The sequence below is a fragment of the Phalacrocorax aristotelis genome, chromosome 1 (assembly GCF_949628215.1).
Source record: "Phalacrocorax aristotelis chromosome 1, bGulAri2.1, whole genome shotgun sequence".
Lineage (NCBI taxonomy): Eukaryota > Metazoa > Chordata > Aves > Suliformes > Phalacrocoracidae > Phalacrocorax > Phalacrocorax aristotelis.
The window spans coordinates 167,966,501-167,982,351 of NC_134276.1; the positions used below are offsets into that span (position 1 = coordinate 167,966,501).

General features: G+C 38.4%; 1 protein-coding gene across 8 annotated transcripts in view; it reads right to left on the reverse strand.

Moving 5' to 3' along the window:
• Positions 1-15,851, reverse strand: part of VEZT (vezatin, adherens junctions transmembrane protein) — a 59,443-nt gene that overhangs the window by 32,788 nt on the left and 10,804 nt on the right. For 6 of the 8 annotated variants that reach the window (XM_075080600.1, XM_075080592.1, XM_075080615.1 and 3 more), the window contains exons 2-4: positions 10,082-10,216; positions 2,645-2,734; positions 461-636 (exon numbers count right to left, since the gene is read on the reverse strand). In XM_075080600.1, the coding sequence (XP_074936701.1) occupies positions 461-636; positions 2,645-2,734; positions 10,082-10,216 (401 nt within the window). Of the gene's footprint in view, positions 1-460; positions 637-2,644; positions 2,735-2,852; positions 2,944-9,057; positions 9,174-10,081; positions 10,217-15,851 lie in introns of those variants that run through there. The other 2 variants (XM_075080618.1, XM_075080622.1) reach the window with 2 other exon arrangements.

Here is a 15,851-nt window from a genome sequence, read left to right on the forward strand (position 1 = left end):
ATGCATCTTATTTAAATATTCTTCAGTCTGCTCTTCTGGTATTCTACAACTGAAAACTAACTGCACCCTCTCCAAACATATTTTATGAAGACCAGAGCAAAGAAAACACTTTCCAATTCAGTTTACACAATCATGGCTCATTTATCAAAACCACCATTGTATAGCTTTAGAAATTCATGAATTAATCAACCATGTTAGTTCTTCCTTAAAGCACTTACTAGGGTTTGGGGAGTATCCATTCATGTTCATGTAGCCATCTCAGATTAAAACTTACTCTTTCAATAAAATACCCGAAGGAAAAAACATGCTTATACAAAAATTTGGGGACTAGTGGACCAAAGACTCAAAGACCTGAGAAAAAAAGTAGTTACTTTATTGCTGCATTTTATATAAAGAACACACAATACATTTTTTGCTTGTTTCTCAGTGAATATGGTGGTAGATATTCTCTGTACAATACCAAATATTAGGAGTTGCTAGGGAGCGTAGCGTTGGAAGCTGTCCACTTTCCTGTTGCTTACACTGCCCTGCAGACAGGATACTGGGGTCAAGGAACTCAATCAGTTCCACATCCTCCTGCAGCAGAACTTCCTGTTGCAGGATGGTACGGAGTGTGTCAAATCGAAATCCAACATCCTTACCACAAATGGGAAGGAGAAAAACCAGGCATTAGTAAAGAATATGCAAATTCTTAGAATTAAGTTAGCAGAACAAAGAAAACACCCAGACACTCTACTGACAACAATCTGTTCCCAAGGACTACAGGAATGTTTCAGATATATCACAAGTAGCTACTTTGTTTTTGTTAAACTTTCTTAACTTTAAAACCTCACATACTACCTAACAGTTCAGACTTGCAGGATGCATCGCACTGACACTGTGATCTAACCTAGATAGTAACAATACCTGGAAACATGCCACAGATTATGCCAATGTATTTGCGTAAGAATCGGAGAGGTACTATATTTATTAGAAGATCATAAATAAAACAGCAAGCACTTTTTTTTTTTTTTAATGACGTGACATAATTTATGTCACTAACAAACGAACAAAAAGAAAGAGGAAAGAAAGAGAAAGGTATTACAAATTAGTTAACAAAAAGTCACCTGTGGACACGTAATAACAGGAGGGGGTCAACGCACTGGAATCAAGCCCTCAGTGAAGGCAGTGAAGTCCAGTCATGCAGGATTCTGTGCCTTTCCCAAGGGAACTCGATCCAAACATGCAATAGCATGGGACTCCAAAGACCTCACGCTTGCTAAACTCCAGACAAACTTCAGGGAGTTACTTACTCATGGATTTGATGTCACAATAAGCTATTTTTTTCCCCACAGCTATAGCTCTTCAAAACAAATACACAGCTCTTGAAGACAAATATATCCATCAGAGAAGCCCCCTGAAATTTTAATTTGCATACTGCACCATACTATAATTACAAAACACTTCAAGTTAAGACCATCAAACAAAACCCAACAAACATTGAACATGTGCATCTTTGCATCTAGGTGGATTACAGGAGGGAAAGGAGAATATTTCTATAAAACCCTCTAATAGAAGCTGTTAACAGAAGTATGACATTTCACAGTACAAAATCTGTTTAGTTCTGTCATTGACAGAATGAGATTATTTACGAAACCATAAGATGGCTAGTCAAAAGTTTAATTCCATACATTGATGTATGGAAGATTGCAGGATAACTTGCAAGATAACTTGCATTCTACTTTTAATGGAAAACATTTGTTTCAGGACTGTGTGCAAGAGGAAACTCTGCCCTTCTCTGATGCATCCTGTGTCATCTCAGTACCCTACTGTAGCATGCAGCACGAGAAACATGTTTTCCATACTCTTTGGTTGTGTCTCCATCTCAAGATGGACCCTACAAGTTCCTGCAGGCTCCAGAAGTAGGAGAATACAACTTCTGGTGAGGCAGATGGACACCCAACCTGCTTCTGAACTGCTGAGATGAGAGCATATGGGTAGTACAGAGAACTGTTCTTGCCTCTCCCTACAGCCAGACTGCTACACAGGTGTCTGGCTTAACACGTAACACTGTTCTGAAGTATTGTAACGGATGTGCCTTAACCTGCTTCACTTTTCCCAAATGCAGAAGCACTGTGGAGAGCAGTGAAGAAACAAATAGGCAAGGATGGGTCCAGGGGTAGTACAGGTGCACTGCGGTGGTGCTGTGTCTGGCCTAATAAGCTGAAACAGAGGGCCAAGCAATACTCAGATGAAGCTCTAGAGCCTTCTGTCTTGAGCTGAGTCTGCAAGGTGCTAGGCTGCAACATATGGACTTTCTTGAGTCAGCATCTCCACACTGCCTTCCACCAAATTGCATCGCTACACTGTAGATTAACGCCTTTCAGCTTTCAAGGATTTAATTTTTCACACATTTTAATTTCCCTTTCACATTTTTAACATCTACAAGCTGGCTACTGATATTTTTCCTGTTCTTGCGTGCCCAGTTTGCCTAGCATAGCAACTCTGAAAAGCAGAATCAATATTATCTGGAGAAGTAAAACTCTCAGAGCCAAAACCAACAGTACAGATCAAATAGGGTGCTCAGAGGATGAGGTACAGAGGAGAGGAAGACTTGTGGATTTGGAAAGGAAATGGAAAAAAAACCAAAGAAGTGATCACTTACCAGTCGGTGAAGTATGTCATCATTTTTCTTATATTGTGGAAATGGAAACCAACTTCTAAAGAACTCAACTAGTTTTGACAGGATGCCTTGCTGAAGGGAACAGAAATTACTCCAATTAAAAAAACCCCAAAGCCAAAAATAAATAAATAACATCAGACAATTCCTTTATTTCTGCATTTGCTTTTCTTGTTAACTCAGACCCAAGTACCTGTAAGGAAGTTTCGCTTACTGTGTCTGGCCTAACTTCAGAGTACACTAAGGGAACATCTGCTTCCCGTCAGTTTGCCTGTACACAAGAGCGTGAAATAAAGCTTTCAGTAACCCCACCTATTCGGAGCATAATGGATTGTTATGTTGTACTGTTAAAAATAACTACAGCTAGAATTAGCTTGATCTCAAGTTGGCAGCTACTGCACTGATATGAAAGATTTTCTGTCTCCCTGAAGATAAAAAAAGCAGTGAAGTTAAATGGCTGACAGGAACTGAAGAAAAGTAAAAGACCAGGAGAGGAACAACCTCTCCTTGGCAGACCACCGCAGCTTGAGGACAAGGCTCTGGAGGAGTTGTGAACAGAGACAGGGAAGAGTGACTGTAAGAAGAGGAACTGTCCCAGAAACTCCTTGTCCCAACTGGCATGTACTGTCAGGTACTTTGTCTCCGTGCTGCCTCCCATGCAACCTAAGTCCACACTTTCATCTGAGCTGTACACATAACTTTGAATGCCACTAATTAGAGGGACTTTCTCTCGGTCACCGCATATTTTACTCATGTATCTTCCTAAAATATGATGCATAAAAGATTATAATTAAATAGATGCATGATTTTTCTTCACTCTGCAGCCATTCAATTAAAAAAAAATTGAGTTTTTGACACACACTGTATATCTACTTTCCTCAGACTGAGCTGACAAGAAGTATTTTTCAAAATATTTACTTGCATATATTTCAAGAATTCTGAGGCCCTACCTCTTAATATTCAGACTGTTGACATGCATCAGCTGAAATGTATGCCAAAAAAACCTAACTGTGGAGCACTCATGTTTTGTTGCATACTGTTTCAACATTAAAAAAACAAAATCACACCTGATTATAATAGCCTAATGTATAAAGGGTGTTTGCATTGAATGAGCTTCTTCCGTTTCCCCCCTTCTTGGTTTTTTATTTTTTTCCCCCCAACTATAAGGTGGGAAATAGAAGAGTAAAACCAAGCAACAGGAGCTTGGAGCTTTGCGGTTAGCCCTGTGATCAGCCTGACAGCCCTCTGAAAGGCAGTGTGATACCAGTTTGATGCAGCAAGCCAGGGCAGAACAGCTGTGAGCAACATCGGAAATTGTTAGCCTAAAGCCCTTATGCTTCAACTATTTTTGAAATAACTCACTTTCGAGTCCATTTAGGTAACCTAACTCAAGTTTTTCTTTACATATGCCTCATCTTTTTGTGTGCAGCTAGAATTGCAGACCTATGCCAAAAGGAAGTATTTTTAGGTCAGTGGAGAGACAAACCAATAATAGGGGTTTCATAATGATAGCTCTTCCCAATACACAGACATCATCATGGCTTATTAGGAGGAGCTATCCCAGCAATCCGCACTTAGACTGTGGAATAAATCCAAGTGATTGTCTTTTGGTGTTTGTTGCTCAAGGGCACTGACATAAATTGGAAGGGGAGAAGGGTGCCACAAACTGCAGCATTAGATTATCCTTCGAGTTCCTTGCAAAGTGGTGCAAAATAAAACAAAATTTTCCAATTACAATTTGTAGAAAATTGAGATTAAACAAAGGTCCTTGCTCAGCATTTGAGTTGCAGACAGATGCTTCATTCAGAAGTACTTTTCCTAGTACTTTGGAAGCAAAGTACAGAAAAAATTGCCCATTTACTATTTAAAATTATGCCTCTTGGAGCCTACCATTTTCAACTGCTTAGCCTTCATAAGTCCTTGGGTTTTTAGCATGAACATTTAAACGTACACCAAGGATAATTTTAAACTGTTACCATCTAACTAAAATAGACTGTGGAATTACTGAAAAAGAAACACCCCATACTAGTGTGTTACGTAAGTAATCTTTTGGTTTATTTTCCGTGTCTTAGTTTAAAAATAAAAATCTGAGCTTGCATAAACACTCAACAGGCATGTCAGTGCTTGAAAACACAAAACAAGACAACCCACTGTTTTGGGCTGTGACCCAGTAGGGTACAGTAACACACTACATTATTCAGATCATTGCAATAGTGTCTCACAGTTTGCGTTCCCATTGGGAGTGTTACTGACAAGTAAAACAACTTTCATCAACACACAAGTCAGGTCACGTCGCCAATGCTTCTGGAGTATTCTTCTTACAACTTTAGAACACCACTCAGTCAAACTCTTTGTAAACTGAATAACAAAGATGTATAGGTCCTAACATTTAAAAAAACAAAATAGCATAGGACGTGCACATTTTAGGTACGTTCATTTGAATCTAAAATAAAATCCTAAGGACTATTTCTCTTTTGTACAGGACGAACCTGAAATGGCAAACTAGCAGGTATCTAAAATATCATCATTCACATTGGCATTGGCACCTTTCAATTCTGCACACTTCAGAAAGTAGATAATGCTACATATTGAATACCTTCCAGCTACCTGGAGTTAGCATTAAGTGGGTGGGAGCCCTTGACAAAGGCAAAGGACTGGTCCCTCTGCCCTTCTACATCAGATCACCTGCACAGCTACTGCGGGCTAGCACCAACATAACCCTCAGTAGCTGCCTCTAGCATCCGCCCTGTTCTAGTGATGAAATATTATCACATCTAAGATGGCACAAGGTGTGATGGTATAATCAATTTAAATATTCAGATATGCACAGCAGTCTAGGAAAATTAGTGAGAAAGGAAAAATGTAAATGGGAAGAAATAAATTCCTTAAAGATCAAGAGAATTACCGAAATAGGATTTAATTCCAGAAAACAGGTCTAGGAGCTCTTGCAAACAGTGCTTTTGGGTATCAAGTGGTCATGAGACCAGAACTTTAGCTGTAACTTTCTCCAGAGGTTGGTACAGTCAGGAACACTGCACCTATAATTATGATGCTAAATCACATCTCTGTACTCTCTCAGATGGGAGCTTGGCATTTCGTCAGCCCTCAGAACACAACCTTGAAGCACCTTCACAGCTTTTCAGCTCGCTGTTCATTAAGGCCATGTTCTGATTAAAAAACCCCACCAAAACCACAAACACAGAGAAACATTTAAGATATGGTTTAAATTCAACTGATGCCTCCCCATTGCATTAAGCATGAACCATATGCTCTGCTTTGAAGGACAGCAAGACACAGCAGTAACATTTGTATCAGCCACTAGGAACCTCTTTTTTTCCAGATTTTTTTTTTCAGTCCCTGAAGATCCCAAACTAGATCTTTGCCTTGCCAAGATCTTGCCACATGTCACCAGACTGTGTCTGCACTGGGATCCTTCATGACTGAATACAAGAGGAGTAAACAATCTCAACTCAAAGACAAAGCGATACTGCAGCTTTTCTATTTTTATTTTAATAAAGTGTTTACGGCATTTATAAACTTACTTTTCAGAACAGAAGGAAAATGATACATACATACTAGGCATCACTCAGCATGGAACATCATCTATTCCCTGTGATTGTATTTTGCATTACACTAAACCTCAGCTAAGGTCATTTTATATTAGGACTGCGGGTAGGTACATATTCAGAACTCAGAAACCATTTGTTTCCCAGACATTTTATGTTTTCAGGCGACTAAGCCAGTGAAGGCTGAGAGAAGGGAAGTGATAACACTCTCACGTAAAAACAAGGAAATGATTGGATGGGATTGTAAATTATTATGTCATACAAAAGTTGCAACAAAACCTCAGATCCCCCTAAAACCAGCCCACTTCTTCAAATATGTGGCCAGCTGCTGCTGCCTCTCCCTTATTCTCTTTCCTTCTGAGCCACCCTACCAAAATGGGACATGGAAATCAAACAACAAAACCAGACTTTCTGACATCAGATTACAAAAGTGCTAACGTTCCCGAACTGGTACTAGAACAGCAGCAGTAAGAAACTGCGACATTTTATCACTAGAAATCACACAGAGGTCTCTTCCTTATTTCCACTATGTGTCTTTGTCTAGACAGAGATGAGACAATGTGAATGTCATCCTAGTATTCGTAAAAAATGGACAGCCTGTTTTCACACACCCACTCCCTTCAAGTTGCAAGGCAAACCATGATGAATTACTTCTATATCTGACACAATACTGGAGGACTTGCTCCCAACACAATCAAATTAAGTGTAAAATGCTTAAGGGGAAGGGAGGGGAAAAAACAGAATACTTGAGGCTTTTAAAAGCAGTATATCTTAATACTTTTGAGGTTCTTAACCCCACAGCACTTTTGTATTAAATTCGGTGGGAATTATATATATGAACACAGCATCATACTGCTTTACTGACTTCCACAAAAGTAATTATGCAAAATAAAGTAATGCAGCTAACAAGTGATAGTCCATGCATTACTTCATAGTAATGAACAGACAACGAGCCAATGAAATATGTCACCCTAGCTTTCAATTGACAGTGGTTTAATTAAAGTCTTCCTGCACTAATCTAGAATAGGTATCTTCAATGTAAGCGTACCACAAAACAGCCAATAGCTTTAAAGGGAAAATATATTTTCAGGTGGTTTCTTGAGGACTATGGTGAGTAGCAGCTGACAGTTATGAAAAGTAAGGGTAGTAGACCTAATAATTCCATGAATCCTTCCAAAGGTAGTTTAAAATAAAGTATAAAAAATTGTGAGTTAAACTCTGAATTAAATTCAGCCTTGCCTTGTGACCACTGATAGAAGTAATCATTATTACAAATTATAATAGCTATCCACATCAACAGTAAGTAGAAATCAATTTATTAATTACATTTAAAATAATCTTACAGTAGAAAAAACAGCCAATGATGCATGGAGACACTGCAAGAATCATTTCTCTTTCTCCCCTCAGTTAATCTGTTTCTTAGGCTTACAAATCCTCAGTATATGAGACAGGAGTTCTGTATGAAGCTGCTTGGTAGTTTTTTTCTACATGATTGCTGAACTCCCTGAAAAACTGTAAACTCCAAATGACCATGGCTGAACAGTACAAAACTTAAGGATTATGATGATGGTACAATTATTTTTTACAGGCTGTGTCTAGTCTGTGTGCAGTGGTACTCACAGGTCTGCTCAATGTATATGCACTCTGTATCTTATCTACATGGTCATCTTTGATCAGAAAGTGGGGCATAAAAGAAGAAGGGAGACATGACACACTTCTATAGGACGACAGGTCTCAGAAACAGCAGATAGAGGCTGTGAAGCAAATTGTGAAATGCACCTGCGCAGCTGGTAAACACAAACTATGACCAATCTATCCATGAAGATAGACTCCACCAGGACTGAAGACCAGAGCAAAATCTTTCATGTTTTATTACCTTGTCTTTTCAAACAGACTAATGTGTGTGTGTGTATGTTTATATAGTCTATACAGAGAGTGGTTGAAATCAATATCGCTACATGAAAATATGACCCACCAACAGTTCTCTGAATAATGCTAGATGAATAAGCTCCATACTGCAACTTCTAAATTTCCACTTCAAAGACTGTGCATGTCAGTCCTTGCAAGTACCCCATGCTATTGCAAACATTTAAAAAAGCACACATTCTTCTCCCCAATCAGAAAAAAACTGACTGAAGTTATCCACATCAATTCATACACCCCTGAATCCTACCCCACCTAAGATCTTACACAGAGCAGGACAGATTAAAAATCCCACAAGAAAAAAAAATTATTCTGACTTAAAACAAAGGAGGAACAAGAGGGACCTGTACAAAACTGAAAAAAACTTTGCTGAAATAAAGCCTAACTAACTGTGACTATTACTTGGCTAATTCCTGGAAGCATCTTGAGAATTGAGTAGCAGATATATGTCAGGATAGCATTATTTGAGAAAAGATCCTAAGGAAAGCATTAGCTCTCCACATTCGCCATGTGACCTCCCATCCACCACAACCTGCGGAGAGACCTTCTGGACACCTCAGGGCTGCTCATATGGCCTCTGTTCGGGGAAAAATAGGACACTCTTCCCAGTTCACTGTCAGCCAATTGGGAGGGTGGAACATTGTGGAGCAGGGAAGCAGCAAAACTTACAAATGAGAGGGAAGGGGTTGTGAACTTCTGATTTGAAGGTAGCTGAAGAGGTATAAAACAGGAATGAAAAACAGGAAAACCAAGTTCCAGTGGAAGGTTAAAAGTCACAGCAGGTAAGAATCAGATGACTTAAGGTGCACAAACATGGAAGCTACCGTAGATGGTGGGGTGAGAGAGAAGAAAATAGTAATTCTACAGAGGCAGCACATCAACCCATGAACGCTTGGTTGGGGTTCTTACCTGTACGATGCTGCCCACCTCAGCCTGCAGTGGCCAGGACAGAGAAGTCTGCATGGAGGCCTCTTTTTCCTCCTGGCCTAGCACATAGCTGGAGCATGTCCACCAAACCCTGAACTCACCACTGTGGAAGTGGAAGAGGTAGGCAGAAAATAACTGCTTTTTGCATGTTCCATCTAGGTGCTAAGGAGAAGACAGACCAACTACTGAATTTTCAATTTACTTGTTGCAAAGAGTTCCCTACATTAGCTGCCTCAAAAGGGGCATTTCCTCACCCACACTACAGCTCCTCATCTGAGTCACATTGCCTGTACACTACCAATAATAGTAAAATACCATTTATTTTTAATATGGAAAACAAAAAACATGTAGGCCACAGGAGGTGCTAAACAGCCAGATTCTCAAGCATAATTTAAATACCAAACTGTTTAAAAAAAATCCACACGCCTTTATTTAAAACAATAGAGAAATAAGAAGTCTGAGATAATCAGTTGATGATCCGTGTCAGCTATAACTGTTAGAAAATTGCCATAACCTAAGCACAGCTCTACTACATCATTCAGATTGGTTATTGTATTTATACTTCCCAGAAATCCTCTTCCTTAATATGTTTTGTCACAGAATAAGTGATATTTAGCAACTGAATGCCTGAGAAGGGCTGGGAACTATAAATATTCTGTTCCAGAAAATTACAGGTTTTGTTCCCAGAATGTCATGCTAAGCTAACACAATAATATCCAGTAAATAAGATCATTTACAACGCTCAAAAAATTAACTATAAAAGTCTCTTTCTTCCCTAGCTTACATAAGTGCAAAGAAAACGCCAAACTATACTGGCAAACCACGCATTTCCAAACACATCTGCAGACAAGATATGACAACTGGTTGGGTTTTTTTCTTTTCTTTTCTTTTTTTTTTTTTTAATGCAGTAAAAGATTTATCTTTAACCCCTCTGATTTTGCCTATTTGTGAAGTAATGCAGTTCTTTTTTGAGAAGATAAATACTCATTAATGTGAGAACGCTCACTTTCTGGGCAGCATGCACAGTGCGCTCTTTTTGGCTTTCTGCTGCTGCACATTGTTCTGCCTTCTGTGACACAGATGAACATACTTCAAAATCTGTGTGTCCCAAATCCTGCAGATATTGGTAGAGCGGGGAATTCTGAAAGAGAGTTAAAAAAGAAAAATGAGAAAAAAACAATGTTAAAGATTATCCCCTGCTTCCCATGAAACACAACTGTGAATACAGCAACCACACAACCAGCAATGAATGGATCAAGAGCAGCCCTGCAGAGAAGAACTTTGGGATGATGGTGGATGAAAAATTGGACATGAGCTGGCAATGTGCACTCGCAGCCCAGACAGCCAATCATACCCTGGGCTGCATCAAAAGAAGTGTGGCCAGCAGGTCGAGGGAGGTGATTCTGCCCCTCTACTCCACTCTGGTGAGATCCCACCTGGAGTGCTGTGTCCAGCTCTGGGGTCCCCAGCACCAGACAGACATGTGAACCTGTTAAAGTAGGGACAGAGGTGGGCCATGGAAATGATCAGAGACTGAAACAACTCTCCTATGAGGAAAGGCTGAAAGAGCGGGGCTTGTTCAACACAAGAGAAGGCTCCAGGGAGACCTTATTGTGGCCTTTCAAAAATTACAGGGGGCTCATAAGAAAGACAGAGACAGACTGTTTACCAAGGCCTGTAGTGACAAGACAAGAGGTAACAGCTTTAAACTAAAAGAGGGTATATTTAGTTTAGATATAAGGAAGAATTTTTTAATGAGGGTGGTGAAACACTGGAACAGGTTGCCCAGAGAAGTTGTGGATGCCCCGTCCCTGGAGTGTTGGATGGGGCTTTGAGCAACCTGGTCTAGTGAAAGATGTCCCTGCCGATGGCAGGGAGTTTGACTAGATAATCTTTAAAGATCCTTCCAACCCAAACCATTTTGTGATTCCATGCAACAGGAAAAAAACCAAGACAGTTATGAGCAAAGATGCCAAAATTTTGCTGTAAATATCTCCCTTAAGTTTTAATGTGACCATAATGAAAGAGGCTGTAAGAGAGTCAACACACAAAACAATGTGATGAGAAATATGCACGCAATCAATCAACTTTTCCCATAGCAATATCTTTTCTAGGTTACCTGTCAGGGTTCTTTAGCTTATAACTTACATGTTTTCAATAAGTAAACTATGTATTTGGTAATACATTTTAAAATATTCTTGTATGACTCCAGACACTTAATGACTCTGTTTTCCTGAAGTTTATAAAAATTGAACAGACTACACTTTGAAACACTCCTACTGAAACATATTTTAAAACCAGAGAACTTTTCAAACTTCAATAAACAAAGCCTCAGTGTAACCTGATTAGGTACCTAGAGTGTTTACACAAATGGAAAAACAAATTAGAAAAAGGCTTCTGCTCTCGCTGCAGATGATAGTAGCATTTCTAGTAAAGGAGTATCACAGTTATTTAAAAAAAAACCAACCAACCAACCCCCCTCCACCACCTTTTTTCAGCTGCTGGCAAAACCACTGATTTACAAAAAGCCCTTATTAAAACTTCTTAGAGAAAGTACGGAATTCTGATCACCAGAGACTGTTTTTTTACATGTTTAGATATTTATCTACACAGACTTCTGAATTTTCCTGTTTTCATCTGCATCAGATATCTAGATTTACCCGTTATTCCTCTGTTGACATCCACATATATAGCAGTATCTATGACAGATTTGATGGAAAGGATGTTTATGCTAACTCCAGTTCTGTTCAGGAGATGTGAAGAGACTTCTTTTTTAAGAACACCTCTCAGCAGTCTTAAATAGCCTAGTTAGGGATCCATTTTGACCTCTGAAAAACTTTATGAACATCCCATACTAGTATGCAAATGCTATCAAACTGCATAGGAAGAACACAAAACATTTTAAGAATTCTAACATGCTATTGGTGAGATAACAAAAATACTTTAAGTAAAAAGTAAACATTTTAGAGTTGCAGAAGTCTGCAGAAACAACCACCAACAGAACAAATTGTTGTGTTAACTATCATTAACTTGCTGGTGCAAGCTGTGAAAAAGGCACATCTACCATGTACCATGTACCAACATGGACGAATCTCAAATGACTGCCTCCCATACAGTAAACCTTGGAAGCAATCATTCATACTAGCTGAACAAATTAATTTGTTACCTCTAGGGATTTTTTTTTTAACCCCATCACCAAAGTGCTATTTTGATCACTGTTACCTATTTAAAGAATGCAAATTCATACTTTTGCATGCTATCCTTAAGTTACTCACAACAGATTCACGGTCTAGTCATGACCTGAAACTCAAACATTCATACCACCTCACAGCCCTGTGCAGGTACAGACAATCCCCCTCACCGGCAATGACAATGACTGTGCAAAACATTACGATATGTTAATGACTCATTTCCTTGTGGGAATTTTTCCAGTGTGACAACTCAATCCTACCTTTTTTCCAAGTACCCTTCCTCCATGGTTGAGTACTTTCTCAAATGCATCTAACTCTAGTTAAACAATGTGTTGTTCTCGATTGGCTGGAAATAAGATATGCTCCTCTCTAAGTAGAATATGCCAGTTTACGAGAATTACTTAATTAAAACGGAAAAGAAAACATAATAGACTAGAATACTTGTCTTATTTAAGACACTTAAATTTCCTTAAAAACTTCAGGCCATAACTCGGAATATGAATGGATATGTATAACCTTGTCTTCATAAAATGGTTTTCATACAGAGCCAGGATGTGCATTGCCAGCACACCTGGAACAACCCGAACACCCCTCCACGAGAGGCTTTAGGGTAGCACGGAGGTTTCATTGGAACCAGCCAGAATTTTCCCTGGTTAGATGAAGACACATAGACAAAACAGTGGGTGAACAGAGAATGTTTTATTCAAAATCATAGTTTGATGCTCACTCCAGGTAGGCCTCAAAAAAAATCTTGGTTCTTGGCAGACCTGTCCATCATCTTGATCATACTTGTCACAAGGAAGGCCAGCCATCATTTGACACATAACTATCCTTGTACTTTATTGGTACTCACCTACACACAGACAGCTGGCAAAATAACCCACATATACCAAGGAGTTGTTCCAGTAGTATCTCAGGGTGCACCTCACTCTGGGGTCCGTGATGAGATAATTTTCTAAAAGCTGACCAAGAAAATTTGACTACTGCTGTTTAGATTGGTTCCATTTCCTCACAAAAATGGATGAGGGCAGGTAGAAAGATAGAGGGACAGAGACCCTGTCCACTGAGGACAGAGAGAATTAGCTTAAATCCCAAATGCTACATTTAGTAAGTGAAATATTGCATAGTTGTAAGAATGCCCAATTCTTCCCTCTTACAGGGTATTTGGCAACATCAAAACCTTCCATCTGACTGTAATTAGTACATTTTCTATTCTACAGAAATGGTAAAAAATGCACCATCTCTCCAAATGGTAAACAAACTTTAGTCCCTATCTAGGATTAATAATTTTATTTGTTCTTGAAATCAAGGTGGAATACAGGCACCTTACTAGGTTTTACATAAATTCCTTCTGATTAACTTTTCAAAGGCTTTTACAGGGCCTTATGGGCAGATTTGCAAGTTTTATGACTGCCGGGAACTGGAAATCAGTTTTCTGATCATTAAGTTAGCAAATGATAATTGGTTAAAATTTGACTTGAACGTTTATCACATTCTTTCAAGTAGATAAGGGTTCTCCTCTTTTAGTTTCTCAGAAAGCATTTAGGCTACGACAATCCTCCTCTAACACATTTCTCTCACTCCACGTGCATTCTCTTTCCCATTCTTTTCTAAAAGATCATTAGTAGGATTTAACTGCACATTGGAAAACCTCATTTTTTATTAACCTAAATGACCAAGAACTATGCTGTGACTAAAATCCCTTATGCTCTAAGTAAAACCACCATTGTTCCCCCTTTCTGGATCCATTAGTAGCATGTAAGATGTGGGTAAAGAAAGCACTGAAAAAGAAGTGGTTTGAGGCCCTTGTGGAATTACATTATTAAGACCCTTAATGAACCAATCATAAAATTCTTCCATTAAGAGTGAGGTCTCTTGTGTAGCACACTCAGCTTTACATTTTTCTCAGAAAATTTGAAGATTACAGTCCTCTTCTATCAGAAATATCACTGATGGCATATATACATTAGCCTATGCTAAGGTAAAAACACACTATTTATTTATTATATTTCATGTCCTAGATACTGCCCAACTTCAAACGATACTGCCAAGCCTGTCACTTGTAAATCTGTGTGGTCTATGTAACTCACTGAGGATGTCTCCAACAGTTTATAGCAAATTTCTCCCATGACATATGTAAGTAATGGCTAGAAAATCCAGTAAAGGAATTTTAAAAAGTTGAAGGGCAGATTTTATGTCTGTGAACATTCACACAAAAATTCCAATATTATCAAAGAATTGGAAAATTATTAATTATGCAACTACAGAACTGCAATATGATACCATTAAATTATCCCATTCTATATACTGCTTGTTTCAATACAAGAGATAGAAGTATTATACTTAATAGTTGCAAAGTGCTTTTCATCTTCACAAAGCTTTAGAAACAATAATTAAACCTCATAATGTGTCTGATGTCCCACAAATTATAGCTCTGAATTTCTAGCTTAAATCCTTACCCAAACCCTTCACTTCTAAACTCCTACTTTCCTATTGAAAAGATCACAGCTACACACAAATTCTTGCACATGCACTTCTAATGGTGAGAAAAGTTCCTTGGTTTCAATTCATGCTGTCATTCATCAGCATTGTAGCCTCAGCTCTTTTCACCTGCAACTGCCATGATAATATTGAAAAAAAAAAATCTACTTCTTGGTTGGGGAAAATAAGAGGGATCTGCCTTTTTTCCTCCTAATTTTCTTTGCCCAAAATTCATGCATTCCTTTTTTTCATCAGTCTGACCTTTTTTAAACAAAAAAAGAGCAACTGAATTTACATTTCTGCATATATTAGAGATACTACACTTGTAGTTTAAGAAATTCAGGACATATCAGAAAGTTTATCCTTGCAAGCAGTAATAGTTTATATAATTTTAAGAAAATATAATTTAGACTTGAGAGAAAGCTTTTACATTAGAATGTGAGGTAAAGGGACAGCGAGGTTGTTTCACTGGATGGCATAAAAGGAAACTGAAAATATAAAATTTCATCTTCCTATTAATATGGCATTATATTATTCTAGAGGAATCTGTTTCCATGTATTTTTGAATCTTTACTTTCAGCCACTCTCATCTTGGATAATAACTAGAATACTTAGTATTACTCATGTTTGACAGTCAGGTTCATTTATTTATTTTGAGTTGTGTCTGGTAGAATGACATGGTAATGAATCATTTACAAAGTAGAGAAGAAAAAAAATGTTAATCTTATCGTTATGTTACCATCAAACTACCAGTTACTGATGGGAAATATTATCTAAAGTAAGAGGGAATACCAAGACAGGATTTTTCAGCAGTTTCTTCTAAGCTGCTTCTTCTAAGCAACTTTCTGAGACCACCTAGATATGAGGGGCGGGCATTACATTTACAGTCAGGGCATTTTTTTTATTATGCTACTTGTCCAAAATGGAAAACAGTTCCAGGACAGACAGAAGACAAAATGCCATTATTCTTTGGTGTACTTCATACAGATTATGCATGGAAAATCTTGTTAATAAGTGAAGCAAGGTAGTCAGAAACAGTTGACGTACTGAGTAGGAAGGTACTTTTTGAAAAATTTAACAGTTGGGTTTTCTGGGGACTCGGGA